At 36.4% G+C, this 22,235-nt stretch overlaps 1 protein-coding gene across 2 annotated transcripts in view; it reads left to right on the forward strand.

The window, feature by feature from the left end:
* LOC138716477 (T-cell immunomodulatory protein) overlaps positions 1-16,813 on the forward strand; it is a 52,345-nt gene extending 35,532 nt beyond the window's left edge. For both annotated transcript variants that reach the window (XM_069849604.1, XM_069849605.1), the window contains exons 9-14: positions 600-749; positions 2,448-2,604; positions 4,850-4,997; positions 5,141-5,253; positions 6,585-6,723; positions 16,569-16,813. In XM_069849604.1, coding sequence (XP_069705705.1) covers positions 600-749; positions 2,448-2,604; positions 4,850-4,997; positions 5,141-5,253; positions 6,585-6,723; positions 16,569-16,735 — 874 coding nt within the window. In that variant the 3' untranslated portion in view covers positions 16,736-16,813. The remainder of the gene's footprint in view (positions 1-599; positions 750-2,447; positions 2,605-4,849; positions 4,998-5,140; positions 5,254-6,584; positions 6,724-16,568) is intronic.
* The last annotated feature ends 5,422 nt before the right edge of the window (positions 16,814-22,235 follow it).

Raw genomic sequence — 22,235 nt, forward strand, 5'->3', positions numbered from 1 at the left:
ACTTTCTCCTAACATATTCACGTCATTCACATAGACAAGAAGCTGATGTAACCCGTTCATGTGTACATGTATTATTATTCACCATTATCTTACTTCTTAATATGTGTGTCCAGCTATAAGCTTATTACATGATGTCCACTGTAAATTAAATATGCAATTTTCCAGAGCTGTGGATTGATGAGAATTTCATGTAGTGAGTGGTTTTTCATTATTTCCTGCAGTTTATGGTTGGTGTTATTACAGTGAAGTAGGATGTGTTCTATTGTTTCTTCTTCTGTTAAACATTTTAGTGGCGACTTTGATAATTTAAAGAGATGCAGGTAAGCTTCCATAACAAGATGTCCAATTGTACCATGCAACAAAAGTTTGTATCTACCTGGGAATATCACTACATTTTAATATTGTTGGGTTGTTTCGAAATTTTGCATAGTGCTTTTCCTGTTTGTCTATTTAACCAATCTTCTGTCCATTGCTTATTTATCATGTTATGAATATTATTTATTATTCTGTCAAGGAAATCTGTAGGTTGTAGTTTTGGTTTTTCCTTATCTTAGGGATGATATCAACTTCATTATATTAAGAGATATGTCTTCTTACAGTCTGTGTTTATTGTTTGACCATCTGATCCAACGTGAACCAGCACAGCTCACAATCTTTGATCAGTATGAGCTGAATGATCCATATGATGTGTTGCTTGGAAATTCACTACAGTCACTCCAGGAGAACTGGGATTACCTAGAACTTGCAAGGTATGTGAGTGACATTATTTATTATTGGTAATCCATTATTTGTGTAAATAATTAATTTAGATAGTGAAATATATCATGATATTGTAACTTTTATTCTACTTTTGACCACCACACCTGTCAACAGTGTGACTTTTATTTCTACTTAATAATTCACCCCACAATAATGGGTATTCCACTCAACACAGCAACACAGTAGTCGTTATTGGACTCCACAGAGTGACAATGACAATACATGGGTATTATTGAGAAGAACAACAATGTACTCCTAATTTCAACTAATGTTCACAAGCACTATGTGCCGAACAAAACTGTCAGTTCTCAGTTCACAGTTCGTTTGCCTTAGCTAGTTCTTCTAGCTCACTGCTCATCGAACTCAGATCTTGCAGATACGCCGCACTCGTCTGGACACTGCCACAGTTACAGACCCACTCAAGTTCACTGCACGTCGATCTCAGGACCTCCGGATACGTTGCACTCACCTGGGTACTGCCACATTTACGGACTCACTCAAGTTCATTGCACGTCAAACTCAGGACTTCCGGATATGCCGTGCTCGCCTGGATGCTGCCATGGTTACGGACCAACTCAAGTTCACTGCACGTCGAACTCAGGACCTCCGGATACGTTGCACTCGCCTCGGTACTGCCACAGTTACGGACTCACTCAAGTTCACTGCACATCAAACTCAGGACTTTCAGATACACCGCGCTCGCCTGGATGCTGCCACGGTTACGGACCCACTCAAGTTCACTGCACGTCGAACTCAGGACCTCCGGATACGTTGCACTCGCCTCGGTATTGCCACAGTTACGGACTCACTCAAGTTCACTGCACATCAAACTCAGGACTTCCGGATACGCCGCGCTCGCCTGGATGCTGCCACGGTTACGGACCCACTCAAGTTCACTGCACGTCGAACTCAGGACCTCCGGATACGTTGCACTCGCCTCGGTACTGCCACAGTTATGGACTCACTCAAGTTCACTGCACATCAAACTCAGGACTTCCGGATACGCCGCGCTCGCCTGGATGCTGCCACGGTTACGGACCCACTCAAGTTCACTGCACGTCGAACTCAGAACCTCCGGATATGTTGCACTCGCCTCGGTACTTCCACAGTTACGGACTCACTCAAGTTCACTGCACATCAAACTCAGGACTTCCGGATACACTGCGCTCGCCTGGATGCTGCCACGGTTACAGACCCACTCAAGTTCACTGCACGTCGAACTCAGGACCTCCGGATACGTTGCACTCTCCTGGGTACTGCCACAGTTATGGACTCACTCAAGTTCACTGCATGTCGACTCAGGCCCTCCAGATACGTTGCTGCTGTCCAAGACTTGAAGGCTGAGTGAAGACTAACTGACTCTCGTCAGCAACTCACGGTGTTATTTATATACCACGAACATCTAGAATGTTCTGCGTCGCGAAGCTTCTAGACCTCCACAACAATCTGCTTCCAGATGCTTCCTTACTTCCGCTCTCTCCGTTCCGGGACCTCAGTTCTTTCCCTCGATCCGTGCCGTGGCTAGTGTTTTTGGGACACTGTGTAAAATAACCCTGTTATATCTTACCCACTTTGTATTTCAATGCTGCCACTGCCACCACCACCACCATTGTCACTGTTACAGTCTTAACCACAGCTACCAACAACCCCACCATGACAATTACTACTGTTGCAAATGTATGTTGCAGATTGAGGGGAGTGCCTTTCAGGGGACTGGAAATACTTCAGAACTCTGATCAGCTTGACAACTTGAGCACATGTAAGCTGAAGGTCCTCTCCTGGCTCTGCAAGTTTGCAATGATACAAGACTTTACAGAGGAGTACTATGTGAAATCTGTTGACCTGGTGAGTGATAGATTATTCTGCTTACAATAAGCTATTTTCGAATACATTTTAAAGCAGATTTAAACAAACCTTTCATTATGTTGGTTATATTATAACAATTATATAAGGATGTATGAAAGTCCAATTGAAAATTAAACTGTTTATTTAATGATGCTCTATAATTTGTGAAAGATTATTGTTTACCTGTTGGGTCTCGATATTCAGTAACTTGAAATTTTATCATAATTAAAGGTTGATATCAAGGGAAGTGCGATTGTTTACATTTCTTACATCCTTCTATTTGTTCTATTGCCTTCCGACAATGAAGAATACCACTTCGAAACTAGTCAGCCAGTTATTTTTATAATATTAACACAGTAAGAAGTTATTGTTAATCACTGGTTATACAAGTGGTAAAAGAGTGTACCAAACAATGAAAGATTGTTCCTATTCTCTTAAAAAAAATAAGGTTCATTCTTGATTTACATACTTTTAATACTTGTATATTAATAATGATTATACGGTACGTTACAACTTAAAATTAACAACTTTTAATTATGTACTATGTTAATTGTTGACTATAGTGCCTGACTATAGTGCCATCATAATTTTCAGTAGTTAACACAGTACATTACAAAAATAATCTATCACTTATGTTTCATAATAACAGGCATTAAATACTTACTTGTATTAGTTTCCATGAATCCTGTATAGATATCACGTGTAGTTTTCACTAAAAAAGCCCAACATATTTTGTGAAGCACTCTACATTTCTGTGAGTGAGCATGTGTGCATGTGTGTGATATAATTTTTTAAATCATTTTTTGGTTTAGGTGCGTGTCCAACTGTTTTTGAGCATCACAATTTTAACAAGAATGTGTTAGTTTATATTTCAGTCATTAAGCAATTATCAAAATTGCAATAAACATTGTCCTATATAACAATATAAAACAATTGATTAAAATTTTACTATTTTGAATTCAAAATAGTAAAATTTTAATCAGTAGTTTTATATTGTAATGTATATAATCCATTTTATAATAATAAATGGATATTTTTAATTCAAAATAGTAAAATTTTAATCAATTGTTTTATATTTTAATGTATAATGTGTTTTATTTGTTATATAGGACAATGTTTATTGCAACAGTATAGAGCAGAACAGGTTTCATGGCTTTTACCCGGCTGGCCGGCTATATGCACAGAGGTGGGGGACTCAAATCCGTGACAAACCGTAGTGTATATTTACTGCGGACTTCCTGTCACACGCCTCCCTGTGCATAGCAAACTGGCCAGCCGGCTAAGAGCCATGAAACCTGTTCTGCTCTATACTGTTCACCCAGTATAACTTATGCTTAAAAACAGTGATATTCAATCTTTTCACACTGTCATTAAGTGTATTGAACAATTTTAATCCAGTAACATTAAAACTATTTTGAGATTTACTTAACCTTAAAAGCGTATATCAAACAATATTATGCATATGATTTCACTTCTATTCATATGATTACAGGTTATGTTTGTATAAAACCTTAGCTAGACCTGTAGTATGTTACGGGAAGTGAAGCATGGACAATGATAAGTATGGATATCAGCAGAATAACGGCTTATGAAATGAAATTTATGACAGCAACACTAGGATATAGTCGCTTGGACCGTGAAAGAAATGAGGATATCATGCAAGAACTTCAATTACAACCAGTCTCACAGTTTATAAAGAAGTACCAGTTACAGTGGAAAAATCATGTCCAATGAATGAATCGTAATAGACTTCCAAAAGCCATGCTTCAATACCGTCCCCAAGGGAAGAGATCTTTAGGCTGCCCAAAAAAAAGGTGGACTGAGAATGACTCACTGAGACCATAACGGGCCTTGGGCCTTATACTTAATAGGACGACGACGATGATGATGATGATGATGATGATGAAATAACACTGTAGAACCAAATGTAACATTGTGCTCTCTGTATAACAAAGGGGTACGGGAGTTCTCGGACATTCTGTAGAAACACGGCCAATTTCACAGTAATTATGTGAGATGTGTAACAGAAAATGCTACTGAATTTGTGGTATGAGGGGAGCATCATATATGGAGGACCATATATAATTTGTGAGAAATTCTGTAATCATAGGTCTAGAAAAAATATGATATGGAAGAGAAGTTTGTTAAATTTTTTTAATGGATTTTTAATTTTCTTCTGGACACTGTTTGTCTCTTTTACTTCAGAATATGTGCTAAATTTTCAAATTCTATTGTTGTGCAACAGAAGGACCGAATTACCAAAATAGAGCAGCTCATTATGAACCGTGCTTTGTGTTCACGGGCCACAGAACTATTGCAGCGGGAGTCACTGACAAGTGAGGAACAACAGAGTTTGGGTCTCATGCTATTCTGGTTGCGGAAAGTGGATACAGGTGGGTAACTAAATTTAAGTTTGTAATCTATTGAATACATGAACTTTGTTAAGGAGCATTTAGTACTATTTACTGTGACAGTTATTACTTTCCTTCATCTGATTGACTATTATAATTCTTTGTGTCATAATGTCTTTTTACAGAAACTACTACAAATAGCCCTACGAAAACTGCAGTGAAAGCTGTGCTCTGTCTTGCTGAAAAATATCCGTCACTTCCCGAAAGAGACTGGTGCTCCATCTGTGGACAAGATATCCTTTAATATTCACTTCAGCATTTCTCAGGAATGCTGTATACTAATCTTATCAGACTTCTGTGCATGTGTAGAAAGTTGCGAGCACAGTAATGCTACCGCTGATACGAGGCGCATCCATAAAGTAACTTTCCAATTCGTCCCACAGCTAGCAAACCATATGTTGCGCAAAGTGACTGCGTGTACATGATAGAATAATGTCCCGACATGGCGCATGCGCTAGCGGAACTTCCCGAGTGCTCTCAGTAGCTTCATTTCATTGGTTGAAGATGGACGTTCCTATTCCAGCTCCCACCGTTTGTGAAGTGCGATCAATGATAAAGTTTTTGAATGCACAGGGCATAGCACTGATTGAAATTTATTGTCAGCTGTGCCAGGTCTATGGGGGCTAATGTCATGAGCAAGCAGATGGTGCGTTGCTCCACAAGGTCGTCTGTGATGATGGTTGGCTTCCCACTGTGCTCCTCGTTATGCACATTTTGGCGTCCTGCTGAAAATTGTCTACAGCAGCAACGCACCATCTGCTTGCTCATGACGTTAGGCCCATAGACCTGGCACAGCTGACGATAAATTTCAATTGGCGCTATGCCCTGTGCATTCAAAAGCTTCATCATTGCGCACTTCACACGCTGCGGGAGCTGGAATAGGAGCGTCCATCTTCAACCAAAGCAACGAAGCTACTGAGAGCACTCGGGAAGTTCCGCTAACGCATGCGCTATGCCAGGACATTACTCTATCACGTACACGCAGTCGCTTCACGCAACATATGGTTTGCTAGCTGTGGGATGAGTAGGAAAGTTACTTTATGGACGCGCCTCATACCTGTTTGATGTAGGAGTGGAGAGCATCCAGTGCGAAGGGATGGGAAGGATAGTACATATCGTAAATATCACTACAAATTACGTATAAATAACTGTAAAATGCTTGGACTAAGGACAAAAATATTTATATTTCTATGTAACTCGTAACATTATCTTCTAAAAAAAAGATACGAATAACAAAGTAAACAGTTTTTGACTTTCGTGCAATAGTTAGGTCCACAGAAATAAATAATTTTAACTTCCCTTTTGAACATTATAATAAAATTGATGATAACATAAACTGACCTTTCTACAGTCATTACACAACTTATTTTAAATTAAAACGTTAATTCTTACGAACTACCATTACTTAAACAGCAAATTTATTTAGGGCACAAATTAAAAAGAAAATAACTTAGGAGTACACTAAATAGTGCTATTTTTGACGTCAGGCAGTAATTGAAGTTGGGTCTAAAACTGCTGTTAGCTATTTATGCCTATTTTCTTTGCTTCCTTGACTCTTCTTCACAGAACAATAGGCTTGAGGATCCTACTGAAGCAAGATGTCCTTCTGGGCATTCCTTGCCTCGATGCTGCTTCTCATTACTTCCTTGCGCAGAAGTTCCTTTCTGGATATGCCAGCTGTGCCATACAGTTGCTCACGCCAGTTCAGGTACAGCATGTGTTTAATGTTACTGTTATTGCGTGTGTTTGCAATAGAAATAGGTATTTTTGTTTTACTTTACTTTCTTATACAATGTATGATTATAATTTATTCATTCATTCATAGTTTTCTGCCCAAGGGCAGGTCTTACTCTGCAAACTCAGCATTCTCCAATCTTTCCTATTTTCTGTCTTCCTCTTTGTCTCCGCATATGATCTATATATCTTAATGTTGTCTATATCTTCTTGTGCTAGAAATTATTGTAGTTGCAAAATGTCGATTTCTAGATTTTTACGAAAATGCAAGTTTTCAGAATCGCTGATACCAAAAAAAAAAAAATATTTTTCAGCATATTGTCTGCCTATTTATCTGTCTGTGTACAGTGATTTCTCCTAAAATGTTGGGCTGATTTTGTTCTTACTTAGTCATTCATCAGGGAATTATGCACATGAAATATAGTAATTTTTAATCAGAAATTGATGACTTTTATTTAAAAAAAATAACACACAATGGCGATTTACTCGAAATGAGCTATAATAATAATAATAATAATAATAATAATAATAATAATAATAATAATAATAATAATAATAATGTGTTGCTTCCTGCATAAGGTAAAGAGATAAATAAAATGGTATAGACTGTGTCTGCCAATATTCGTTTTTGTTGGAGAAATCATTATTTGTATAACTATATCTCCAATTGAAAACTGTTTTACCAGTGATGAGGAGTGAGTGTTTCAGATTTATAAGCAATCACTGAAAGACAGTCTTCTACATAAGGACAATTTACCTATATAGGGTTCGCCTTTTGTTTGTTGTTGGTATGTAGGTAGAAGGGAATGAATTGCTGATTGCTTGATAACTCCAAATAATCTATGACAAAAGGCAAAATGCTAGTATTATACCAGAACAACATTTGTAGCTGTTATTTTGAAAATTTCCATATGATAAATCAGTTAATTAGTATCAAAGTGAAAAAATATGGAATACATAGGCTATATGGAAATAAGACAACGGATAATTAATTAATTAATTTCATCAGTTGACAAAAAAAAAAATTTCCAAACAGATACGTAGTTTTGCTGCACGGGCTGAAATTAGACACTTGTTATGGAAAAAAAAATCCGAAGTTCATGTTATAAACTGCGCTAACTACATTTATAAACCCGCAATATAATTTTGTGTCCCACGCCTTGGCATCGTGGTCTAAGGCATCTTGCCTTGAACTCGTGTTACAGAATGCACGCTGGTTCAAGTCTTAATAGGGGAAGAAATTTTCTCATGCAATTTCTGCCAGTGTTTGGGACCGGTGCCCACTCAGCATCGTGATGCACTTGGTAGCTACGATATGTAGCAAAATTCGGTTATGAAAGCCAGCTATAACGACTGGGGGGATCATTGTGCTAACCACACGATATCTCCATTCTGGTTGGATGATCGTCCACCTTTGCTTCAGCATGTGGACGTGAGGCCAGCAGCTGACTGGTCAGTTAGGGCCCTTAAAAGGGCTGTAGCGTCACAGATTATGTATTAATATAATTTTGTTGTGAAAACATGAAGTATTTCTAAACAAAAAAGTGCCCTGACTCTGGGATTTCTGTAGTACTGGTAGCAGTTGTCGTCGTCATCGTCGTCGTTGTCATCGTCATCGTCATGTCATCATCGTCGTCATCGTCATCATCATCATCATCATCATCATCATAATCATTATCATCATCATCATCATCAACATCATCATCATCATCAGGGAAAGGATTTATATGTAAATACATATTTACTTATAAAGCTAATATAATTTATATTTTGCATTATCTTTATGTTTCACAATGTGTAGGGTTGAAAAATCCTACTTTTATTTTCCATATTTTTCCATATTTTAGAGTTTAGTACATATTTTCGTTAATTTCCATATATTTTCCATATTTCATATAAAACAGTCCATATTATATTAGGTTTAACAATAAAACAAAACAAAATTCCATTAACTTTTAAAAATACATTTCAACAATAGAGATTTAAACACATGTTCAGTAATCCCTTTAACATCAGAGTTATTTGAAAATTAGCAGTCCTATCAACAATGGGAAAGTAAGTTACAAAACTGTATTAATTTAATTTAAAATTTTTAACAGACTTCAGTTGTGCAGCTCAACAGTTAAATGCCAGTCAGAGTACACATAGGTTCAGTTTTGTAAATCATACTATAAAGACGGTAAATATGCCAAAAGTACGTCATTCAGTCAATTTAAAATCAAAACTAACAAGTTACATTTCAGAATTTAAAGAAGATGGTTTATCAACTGACAATAAAATATTATTTTGTAATTTGTGTCAGTGTGCAGTATCATCTACACAAAAGTTCCTGGTGCAACAACACATTACAACTAGTAAACATCAGGCCAACAAACAACTAAATTCCAAGCAGAGACAATTGTTTTTAACACAACCAACAACATCGAATGTAAGATCTGAGTTTAACATCGACCTGTGCCGTTCTCTCATCTCTGCTGATATTCCTCTCTACAAACTAAAGAATAAGGTCTTCAGGGAATTCCTTGAAAAATATACTCAACATACAATCCCGGATGAGTCAACACTTAGGAAGACGTATGCTCCATCCATCTACGATGAGACAATACAGAAGATAAGAGATGAAATTAAAGATAGTTCAATTTGGGTTTCCATTGATGAGACTCCCGACAAAGAAGGTAGACTTGTTGGTAATGTAGTTATCGGTTTGTTAAGTGAACAATATTCTGAACGAATTCTTTTACATTGTGATGTTCTAGAAAAGTGCAATAACAAAACTATAGTTAAACTGTTCAACGAAGCTATGGGTATCCTGTGGCCAAAGGGTATTATGTACGATAATGTGTTATTCTTTATTAGCGATGCTGCCCCTTATATGGTCAAAGCTGGACAAGCATTATCTGTTGTATATCCTAAATTGACTCATTTTACTTGTGTGGCGCATGCATTTCATCGTGTGGCAGAAGTGGTCAGAGACAATTTCCCTAAAGTAGATTTGTTGATTTCATCAGTGAAAAAAGTATTTCTCAAAGCTCCCAGTAGAGTTAACGTGTTGAAAGAAATGTACCCTGAAATTCCATTGCCACCAAAGCCAATTTTAACTAGATGGGGTACATGGCTAGAAGCAGTTGAATATTATGCCGAACATATAGACTCTATTAACAATGTTCTCCTTGCATTGGACTCTGAAGATGCAGTCTCAATTGATACTGCGAAAACAGTTACCTGTGACATAAGTGTGAAGAATGACTTAGCTCACATTCAGCATACATTTTCATGCATCATAAAAACGCTCAAAAGTCTCCAAAATAGGCACCTTTCACTATCTGAAAGTTTTGAAATTATAAATAGTACTGTGGAACAACTGAATCGTGGTAGAGGTAAAGTTGCAGATGCAGTAAGAGCTAAGGTGGACACTGTACTTTCAAAAAACCCTGGATATGAAGAACTACAAAAGGTTGTTGCTGTGATGAGTGGTGAATCAACAGTGAAGATTAACTTGGACTTATCCCCAGCAGACATTGTGAAATTGAATTATGTACCAGTTACTTCTTGTGACGTCGAACGCTCTTTTAGTCAGTATAAATCTATCCTCAGAGACAATAGAAGAAGATTCACTTTTCAGCACTTGAAAGAAATGTTTGTAACCTATTGTTATGGTAACAGACAATAAAAATTGTGTTTTGTTGAAACTACATTGGAAGATAAGGTACGTCCATTATATTTTTTGTTTAGTTTGATTAAAATGTACCAATATTTAACGTACATAGTCATTTTTTTATAATTTTAAGTCCATATTTAATTCCATATTTTGGTAAAAATCCATATTTAATTCCATATTTTGGTAAAAATAACTACATATATATTTACATATTTCATATATTTTTAGTCCATATAAATCCGTTCCCTGATCATCATCATCATCATCATCATCTCCGAAGGAATACTTATTGAATGACAGATGAAAATACATGGATTTGAACGTAGATATAGATGTTGTTAGATCAGTGGAGAAGATCTCAGTATGAAATTATTTAAGTATGAAAAATATGACTTTTTCTAAATTCAAAACTTAACGATAATATGAAAATCGTAAGTGCCCTGGCACTGCCCAGTCTCAAAAAATAGTACCCTGGTGCCGCAAGGGCCCGCCAGGCTGAAATATATCCCTGGAAATAAATACTTAAAAACATTATATGTAATAACTCACCTACAATGATAGAACCTGGAAAGTTTTCTCCTGACAGCTGTTTTACCGATGAACTCATTGACCATTTCATCAATGTTAAGTTTACACCGTCAAAATCGTCACCATATATAGAAGTAACATAATTATTATCTTCTAAGCCTAGTAAAAACTGTTCCATTTTTGCAAGATGTGACATTGTTTTAGGTGGAAATTGGATTTTCAAGCTACCTCACAATATACATCGCGGAACCTTTCCTGAATGTCTGAGAAGTTACATGTCTCACCGTCTCCTACTTTTAATGGAATTTTTCTTGGTCGTGAAAGTTTATGGGGATTTAATTGCAGTGTATGAGATTTTTCATTATCATCTTTTTAAAGAGACAAAAATGCATAATGAATTTAAATACTATTATAGTCACTATCATGCCATAGTATGAAAGAAAAATTTCACAACCTCGAGCGGAAATCGAATCTGCGACTTCCTGTTCTCCGGTCAGGCGCTCTACCACTGAGCTATCGAGTTCGTTTCACGCCAAAGGCTTGGAATTATCCTTTCATACTGGCGACTCTGTTATAGAGTACTGTCCATAGCGTCTGATCTAGTCAGCACTGCTTATGGGTTGAAAGAAACTTTACAAAGGTAATCTACCAAACATCGTAAGATGAAGATTAAAAATGCATAATTATTTCTGGCTCCTTTTATAGAAGACAAGTCCACACCTGTGGAGTAATGGCTAGCACGTCTGGCTGCGAAACCAGGTGGCCTGGGTTCGATTTCCGGTCGGGGCAAGTTACCTGGTTGAGGTTTTTTCCGGGTTTTCCCTCAACCCAACATGAGCAAATGCTGGGTAACTTTCGGTACTGGACCTCGGACTCATTTCACCGGCATTATCATCTTCATCTCATTCAGACGATAAATAACCTGAGATGTTGATAAAGTGTCGTAAAATAACCTACTAAAAATAAAAAAAGAAAAAAAATACTATATAAGACAAAATAGTATCTACAGGAGTACAAGCTAGCCGATAATTTAGCAAAACTTTTGAATAAATATTGTCATAATAAGTAAAGTTAGGTTACAACAATAACAATAATAATAATAATAATAATAATAATAATAATAATAATAATAATAATAATAATAATAATATTCTTTTGAGAAGATTAACTCCATATGTAGATGAAATTATTGGGGATCATCAATGTGGTTTTAGGCATAATAGATCAACTATTGACCAGATATTTTGTATTCGACAGATAATGGAGAAAAAATGGGAGTATAAGGGTACAGTGCATCAGTTATTCATAGATTTCAAAAAAGGCATATGACTCGTTAAGAGAGACGTTTTATATGATATTCTTATTGAATTTGGTATTCCCGAGAAACTAGTTCGATTAATTAAAATGTGTCTCAGTGAAACATACAGCAGAGTTCGTATAGGTCAGTTTCTGTCAGATGCGTTTCCAATTCACTGTGGACTAAAGCAAGGAGATGCACTATCACCTTTACTTTTTAACTTAGCTCTAGAGTATCCCATTAGGAAAGTCCAGGATAACAGAAAGGGTTTGGAATTGAACGGGTTACATCAGCTGCTTGTCTATGCGGATGACGTGAATATGTTAGGAGAAAATCCACAAACGATTAGGGAAAACACGGGAATTTTACTGGAAGCAAATAAAGAGATAGGTTTGGAAGTAAATTCCGAAAAGATAAAGTATATGATTATGTACGAAATGGAAATATAAAAATTGGAAATTTATCTTTTGAAGAGGTGGAGAAGTTCAAATATCTGGGAGCAACAGTAACAAATATAAATGATACTCGGGAGGAAATTAAACACAGAATAAATATGGGAAATGCCTGTTATTATTCGGTTGAGAAACTTTTACCATCCAGTCTGCTGTCGAAAAATCTGAAAGTTAGAATTTATAAAACAGTTATATCACCGGTTGTTCTGTATGGTTGTGAAACTTGGACTCTCACTTTGAGAGAGGAACAGAGATTAAGGGTGTTTGAGAATAAGGTGCTTAGGAAAGTATTTGAAGCTAAGAGGGATGAAGTTACAGGAGAATGGAGAAAGTTACACAACACAGAACTGCACGCATTGTATTCTTCATCTGACATAATTAGGAACATTAAATCGAGACATTTGAGATGGGCAGAGCATGTAGCACGTAGAAGATAATATTGAAATGGATTTGAGCGAGGTGGGATATGATGATAGAGAATGGATTAATCTTGCTAAGGATAGGGACCAATGGCAGGCTTATGTGAGGGTGGCAATGAACCTCCGGGTTCCTTAAAAGCCAGGAAGTAAGTAAGTAAGTAAGTAATAATAATAATAATAATAATAATAATAAATCACAAGAGTGTGTATGCTGAACATGCCCACTTTCTTTCCAGGGTATGCCCGAGCAACCGAGCATGTCTATAGTCAGTGCCTTTGGTATGCACAATGCAGTATTGGTAATAATTTGACACACTGAAAACTATGAAGTATTACTAAATAAATCTAACCAGTTAAAACATCGCTTACAAACAGTAAGAAAGGAGGTGCTGAAACTGTCTGCCTTCTTGTTCCAAGCATTAAGTTTGTTGTGCCTACTGTATTTAAGAAGTGACACATTACTTACTGCATCTCGTATTGACAAATGGAGGTGAAGCTTTTCCATATACTTTTTTTCATTTCTTCCAGGGTATGTGGATTTTTTTGTACACTCTATCTTTTAGAATTCCCCAGAGATAAAAGTCACAAGGGGTTAGGTTCAGCTGTCGAAGGAGCCACACATTCATTAATAATTGAGGCAGTAGCCAGAAATAGGGCCCATAAGCAAAAGTCATGTTTCGAGAAAACAAAGATTGAAAGATTTATTTTTATGTAATTGCGATTTGAAGGCACTTTTATCAAAATAACAATTTGCTTACTGTTACAATAAATACTTGTCTATAAATTTTTGTTAAATAATACATTCCAACTTTAATAGTGCTATGTGTATTATTGGAATATTTTATAGGCCCTTTTTCCAGAGAACAAGTTTATTTTATCAAAATAATTTCAATATGATTATATTTTAGCAGAAATTAAACATCAGCATTGAACAGCGCACATTACAGAGGTTTACAAGTTCATAATCATTTTAGTAAAATTATATTTCTTACATATATCTTATAATTACGTCATAAATTGTACTGAATACTTGAAAATAAAGAATATCTGTTCGGTACAGAATACAGATTACAGGTTGTTTAGTATTAATCTAGAATTGATTCACACTCACTTCAAAGTTTAACTTCAGAGTGCAGTTTACACTTTAGTGCACATCCTGGATGGACTCTCACTCACTTTGAGGTCACCTTCACCGATTTTTGCTGAATTCCACAACTACACAAGAGTGCATGTGTTCATTCAATTAGCTACCCTGCCCTCTGTTTACAAGATATTGAAACGAAACACGTAAGCAAGTAGATTTTAAAACGGAGAATCGAATTAAACATTCTCCCGAAAAAGGGCCTATAGATCTATGAGCCCATTTTCTGGCTGCCGCCTCAATTTTTTACTCATATACTCTCTGACAGTCGTCCATTGAATAGTTAGCTGTATGTGCTGTTGCAGAAACCTGTTTAAGAGAGAGTGTGCCTTAACATTTTTTGACAGGTTTCTGCGACTATTCTATGGACGAACTTAAAAGAATATTTGAGGATAGAATTATCAGCAGGAATATCAATTCCCTCGATCCTTCAACCTAATAGTCCCTGTAACTTTTATCCTTGGAGAACTCTAAAGACAGAGTGTACAAAAGTAATCCACATATCCTTACAACTTCTTACAAGGTACGACAAATGTTAAACTAACGTAGCTCAGGCAGTAATGTGTTTTATCTACTAATCCAAAGCTGCGCTTGGGAGTGGGTTCAATTCCTACTTGGGTATATTACCTGGTTGGGTTTTATCCGAGGTTTTCCTCGACTGTAAGACGAATACCACGTAATTCGAGGGCAAAACCTAGGCCTTATCTCGTCAAATACCATCTTGCTATTCTTCTTCTTTATGTACTACCACTTGTAGAAGTTTTGACTTTCTCAACTATTTTCTGCCATTCATTCCTGTTTTGGATACTATACTGGCTTTCTTTCGTTAAGATATTGTAGCAATAGATGTTTCTATGCTGTGCGGGAAGCTGGCCCACAGCAGCAACCATTGCTGAGTTCGGGTAGTTTCCTGTCAGGGTTATCTCGCTATTACTAATTCCATCAATGATAAATAACCTAATAGTTGATATAGCATCGTGAAATAACCGACTGGAAAAACAACAACAAATATTTGAAACAAGAAGTCAGAGAATTTCAGCATCTCTTCTCTTAATTTGAATGAGTAAATTATGTTTTAAAGCATATATGTATTTAGTAATACACAGTGGTTACAAATTAATTATTGAACGATTTCAGAAGGCTATATTTTCACCAATATTGAACATAAATACGATCTTACCACCATTTGAAGGAAGGAAGTTTGAAGTTTTATACTGACCTTAGATACACTTGATGTGAACGCCATGTGTAATACGGCAGATGTTCAGGTGGTGATCCCATTCTTACCAAGCCCTCTCAAGCATGTCTTGTGTGATGTTCCTAATTGCTGTGTTAATGCACCTTCTCAATTCGGCCAATGTCGCTGGAAGTGAGGTATGTAAACAAACATTGCCCTTGACGAAACCCCACAGAAAGAAATCATACACTGTGAAATCCGTTGAACGGGGTGGCCATGTGCAGAAGATGCTGTCTGCATCCGTTGCACGACTAATCCATCGACCTGGTAGGTATTGATTTAGGTACCTCCGAACCTCCATATGCCAATGTGGAGGGGCTCCGTCTTGTTGGAAAATGAACCCCTGTTCCTCCTCGTCAGTGAGTTGTGGCATTAACCAATTTTCTTAAATCAACAAATCAACTTCCCTCTTTCAAATGGTGATAAGATCATGTATTTATGTTCAGTATTGGTGAAAATATAGCCTTCTGAAATCGTCCAACAATTTGTAGCCACAGTGTATTTTATTTTAATAGTTTGTGTTGTGTCTAACTACCAGTACTGCACTGCATATCATCAATAGCAAGCTGTCTGAGATTCTGCAAGCAGCTTAGCCGGAAGGTAGTTCACTGTGTTGCAGTTTCTCTACGGTCTATTCACCTAGTAATGTCACACACAAACTCAAGTGCCAGTATGTTTTATTCTCATATGGGTAAAACATAAAATGAAATAATTATATGTTATTTAATCTACACTTTCGCCGAACTGTCCATTTTTTATATTTTATATTTTGCTTACAGCCACTGGCATGGCTCAGTTGGTTAAGGCGCTTGCATGCCGGTCTGAAGTTGCGCTTGGGCATGGGTTCGATCCCTGCTTGGGCTGATTACCTGGTTGGGTTTTTTTCCGAGGTTTCCCCCAACCGTAAGGTGAATGCCAGGTAATCTATGACGAATCCTCGGCCTCATCTCGCCAAATACCATCTCGCTATCACCAATCTCATCGATGCTAAATAACCTAGTAGTTGATACAGCGTCATTAAATAACCAACTAAAAAAAACTATTTTGCTGACTTCTGATAAATCTAAATGATGTTTTCTGTTTATAGGTTTGAAGAAAGCACCAGTCTGCCCTTACTGTGATAGAATACTTTACTTAGATGATAATTTTCTGCTACCAGAAGAAATGCCAGATATTGAACTGATACCAGAAGAGGAAGTGGTGTGTAAAAAACTTTCAGAAGAAAATAATGATGTACAGGACTCTGGAAGTTAAAGAACAGTTTATAGGCACTCCATTTACTCATGTAATACACCAGTGAACAAGGACTAATAATAAATACTCTTAAATTGACATGTATTTTCTATGAAATATGTCTTGAGTATTGTTGCAGTTGGTGCACAATACAAAGTTTTTAGTAAAATCAATGACAATATTTTAGACTTGTCATATTTTGCCCACACCTGTGGAGTAACGGTCAGCACGTCTGGCTGCGAAACCAGGTAGCCCGGGTTCGAATTCCGGTCGGGGCAAGTTTTTTCCGGGGTTTTCCCTCAACCCAATATGAGCAAATGCTGGGTAACTTTAGGTGCTGGACCCCGGACTCATTTCACCGGCATTATCACTTTCATATCATTCAGACGCTAAATAACCTAGATGTTGATACAGCGTCGTAAAATAACCCAATAAAATAAAAAGTCATATTTCAATTTTCTTTGGATTGAAACTAAATGATACATTTATGCATTACATATTCGTATAAGTGGTTCGTCATTTTAAAGTGAACATGCCACATCATAGCGACCGGAAAGCTTAGTTGTTAGAGCAACTGACTATGGTATGGAAGATCCTAGTCTCAATTCTGGGAGGCGGTAGGATTTTTGTCATTGCTGCAACTTTCAGAACGACCCTGGGGTTCACTTAACTTCCTGTCAAATTGCATAGGTACCAGACTTTCCCAGGTCAGTGAGACGATCTTTTTTTAATGTATTGCATTGTGACCTTGACTGCACATACTGTTTTGGAACTGTCGAAGGGGTATTCCTTATTTATGAAATGACTGCTGACGCAAAGCATTTGACTCGAATATTCTCCAATCATATATATCTGATTCATCCAGACCGTTTGTGAAGTGATTGGTGATATAAAGCCGAAAGCAAAATCAAGTGTTCATTCCCACTTGCAGCAACATGTTGCTGAATTTAAATTCAAATATCTTGAAGCAACAGTAACAAATGAGTCGTTCAGAGCAGAAGTGATGTAAGTCAAGAATGGGTAATGAGGGTTAAAGTATACATTCTGTAAAATACAGCGCAAAGTAGCGATTAATATTCAGTTTATTTAAACTATTAGTAGTCAGTGGATAGCAAGAACGACATATTAATTGGTACTTTGCACTGTATTTTACAGAATTTTTACTTTAAACCTCATTACCCAATTTTGACTTACATCACTTTTGTTCTGAATGGCTCAAATATAAATGACACTTGGGAAGAAATTAAACGCAGAATAAATATGGGAAATGCATGTTGTTATTTGGTTGAGAAGCTTTTGTTGTCCATTCTGCTCTCAAAAAAGCTAAAAGTTAGAATTTATAAGACAGTTATATTACCAGTTGTTATGTAGGGTTGTGAAACTTGGAACTCTCACTTTGAGAGAGGAACAGACATTAAGAGTGTTTGAGAATGAAGTGCTTAGAAAAATATTTGGACCTAAGAGGGATGAAGTTACAGGAGAATGGAGAAAGTTACACAATGCAGATCTGCACACATCATTGTATTCTTCACGTGACATAATTAGGAACATTAAATCCAGATGTTTGAGATAGACAGGGCATGTAGCACATATGGGTAAATCCAGATGTTTGAGATAGACAGGGCATGTAGCACATATGGGTAAATCCAGATGTTTGAGATAGACAGGGCATGTAGCACATATGGGTATATTCAGAAATGCGTATAGAGTGTTAGTTGGGAGGCTGGAAGGAAAAATGCCTTTGGGGAGGCCGAGACGTAGATGGGAGGATAATATTAAAATGGATTTGAGGGAGATGGGACATGATGGTAGAGACTGGATTAGTCTTGCTCAGGATAGAGACTGATGGTAGGCTTATGTGAAGGTGGCAATGAACTTCCGGGTTCTTTGAAAGCCTTAAGTATGTTGCTGAATTTAGTGGAATTTTTAAAAGTGTTCGTGAAAGCTTAAACAAGAATTGACTTGTTCAAAGCCAAAAATCCAGATTTTCTACTTCCACCTAAACCCATAGTTACACGTTGGAGGGACATTGTTAGAAGCAGTAGTGTAGTCTGCAGACAATTTTGAAAATTTGAAATCAGTGATAGATGACCTAAATAAGGATGATGCTTCATCAATTGAAATTCTTGAGAACTTACTTATGGATAGTACTTTATAAAATTAATTATCCTACATATCTGAAAATTTGAGTTTTATGTCACACTATAAAGAAATGAAAACATCAACCAACTTGTTGACTGAGACAATTGAAGCGTTGGCTGGAACAACATTATAAGTTACATTAGGTAAAATTTACAGGAGCTGCAAAAATGTGTACACGTACAATGTTGTTCTTATAGGGTAGCAAACTTTTGAGTGGACAAATTTCAGGTACTGCATTGATGGACAGTTGCAAGCCAAAGAGTATAGCAAGGTAACATGACATACAACATTATTACATGGAAACACGCCGAATGAAAATTTTGTAACTTACAACATTGTTCCAGCTGACACTTCAATTAATGAGGTGCATGGCATTGAGAATAAAATTCATTCACTCAAAGTTCGCAAAGTAGAACCTATTAAACAGAAATGTAAGCTAATTGAAAAATAATCATGGATATCATACTAAGTGTAAATTTGCCAAAGTTTTGGAAGGGCAGGAAGACGTTGGAGAAATTGATTGATAGTTTGTGTGCCAGTGACATTCCTTTGATGAAATATGTAAGACTAACTTCTTGTGATGTTGAATGATTCTCCTCCCGGTATCGTGCATTGTCCCATGACAACCGACATTGGTTTGTGATTGAAAACTTTGAGAAAGTCTTCATTGTTCACTGCAACAGCGAGTTATTTGAACCCGCCACTGTCTCAACGTGATTGGTGAGTTTTTTTTATAATATTTAAAATTTTGTAATATTGAAACAAAATATTTTTTAGCAAAACACCTGAAGATACTCAAGATTGGAGGAAGAAGACTGCCATTCTTAAAAAGCAATCATAACAGCAAAAAAGAACAGTTTCAATAAATTTATTGAAAATATTAATTACAGAGCCGATAGCGCTAAAACATATAAATTTCTGAAGAATATTTCCAATACACAGGAAAATACTAGCCAACCTATTATTCATAATAACAAAACACTAACAGATAATAGAAATATAGCAAACACATTTAATAAACACTACTCAAACTCTCACAGATTACATTCCAATATCAAAAAAACTGAAAAATTTATCAAAAGAGAATTACATAAAAATAATAAAAACAATATTACTAGTACAAAACCTGAAATATTTCATCAAAATTTTACTTCCAAAGAATTAACTCTAGCTATACAAAATTTAAAAACCAAGAAATCTCCTGGCCCCGACAACATTCATTTCGAATTTTTGAAACGTCTGGGGGAAAAAGCCAAGTCTATACTTTTATCCATTTTCAATTTATCATGGAACACCTCAATTCCTGCAGCTTGGAAAAAAGCAATCATTGTACCAATTCACAAAAAAGGGAAACCTGCTCATGATGTTAATAGTTATCGACCAATAGCACTATTAAGCATGATAGCAAAAACCATGGAGTCCATGATCTCCAACAGATTAACTTGGTATTTAGAATCCCAAAATCTTTTATCACCAAGACAAGCCGGTTTTCGACAACTACACTCTACCAATGAACAAGTCATACGCCTCGGCCAAGAAATAAAAGACAGTTTTAACAAGAAGGAAGATACCTTGGCAATATTTATTGACTTTCAGTTAGCATATGACTCTGTTTGGAGAAATAAATTATTACTAAAACTCCAGAAATTAGGTATCTTCAGCAATATGTTCAGATGGATATCAGAATTCCTTAGCCAAAGATTCATTGCCACTAAATTCAATAACTCACTTTCTAGTTACAGACAAACATATCGAGGTCTACCTCAGGGTGCTGTCCTCAGCACAACTTTATTCAATATTTATATAAATGATTTACCCTCCCTATTAGAGGAATCAAACATGAAAACAGCACTATTTGCAGATGATATAGTTTTGTGGACTTCCGGATCTTACAGACATAGAGACAAAATTCAAAATTCTGCTCTTAAAGCTCTAAATCAACTACATGAATGGAATACATCAAATTTGATGACACTCAATTTAAGCAAAAGTAACTACCAAATATTTTCACTCTGTAAAAAAGAAAGAGAATTCAATATCCAATACAATGGCCAGCACCTTCCTAGGACTTATGAATCCAAATATCTTGGAGTTATTTTCGATAGTAAGTTAACATGGAGCAACCATTTGAAATACATTTCCGAAAAAGCTCGTAAAAGATTCTCCCTTCTAAAAAGACTAGCAGGAAAGAAATGGGGATGCTCTAGGAATACTTTGAACACTACATACAATATGTTTATAGAGCCGGTGCTGACATACTGCGGAGAAATTTTAATTACTTCACCTTTCATAAACGACATAGAATATGTTCAAAACCAAGCTCTCAGACTCATTACTGGTGGAATCAAAACAACGCCAATAGATTCTATGAGATTCCTCACTAATATTAACAGCATCAAAATGACAATAGAAGGAAAAGCACTGATTCAATATGAAAAACTTATTAGATTACCAGGAAACAATTGGCATTCTTACAGTCCTCTCTGTAGATTGAAAACTCAAAAAAGTTTCATATCCATTGTTCAAGAATTAAAACAGAAAATCAATATCCCGAATTTAAAAGAAAACTTACAAATTAAACCAAACCCTTTAACTCTATTAAATATAGAATATAATCTAAATTTAACAGAAGAAATACTAAAATCAGAAGTAAACACTGAAATACTGAAACAATTGTCTTTAGAGACAATTAATATTAGGTACCCTCCACAAAACTGGCTTCATTTGTACACCGACGGATCCTTGATCTCCAGAGAACAAGGTGCCGGTGCAGGTGTTACGTGCTGTCTCTTCTCACTTTATAGATCTCTTGGATATGGAACAACAAGTTTTGATGGTGAAATCATTGCAATAAGTGAATGTCTCAGGAATCTTCTATGCCACATCAATAAATTTAGAAATGCAGTTATATTGTCAGACTTCAAAGCAGCTATTCTATCAATCGCCTCTAAACACACACCTTCATCTCAAACAGCAGAAATAACTAAAATGCTCTCTCAATTAATATCACTCAATAAAAGAATTGTATTCCAATGGATACCATCCCATTGAGGAATCCTGGGAAACGAGAATGCGGATGCTTTAGCAAAGAAGGGCAGCACTGCTACTTACAGACCTGTTACTAAATCTACATATTACTCTGTGAAAAGATTTATTAAATCTACATACTTAGACTTCAACAAACAAAATTTAATAACTCAATCCCAAGGGAAAAAATGGAACTCTCTGCATCAAAATCCACAGTTAATTCCCGATTTACCACGAAAATCGTCTGTAGCTGCATTTAGATTTGCAACAGGCCTTGATTTTTTGGCCAAACACCTGCATAGAATTGGAATATATCAGTCCCCTAACTGCCCATTGTGCAACTCAAACCAAG

Source organism: Periplaneta americana, chromosome 16, assembly GCF_040183065.1.
Source record: "Periplaneta americana isolate PAMFEO1 chromosome 16, P.americana_PAMFEO1_priV1, whole genome shotgun sequence".
In the NCBI taxonomy this organism is placed as follows: Eukaryota; Metazoa; Arthropoda; class Insecta; order Blattodea; family Blattidae; genus Periplaneta; species Periplaneta americana.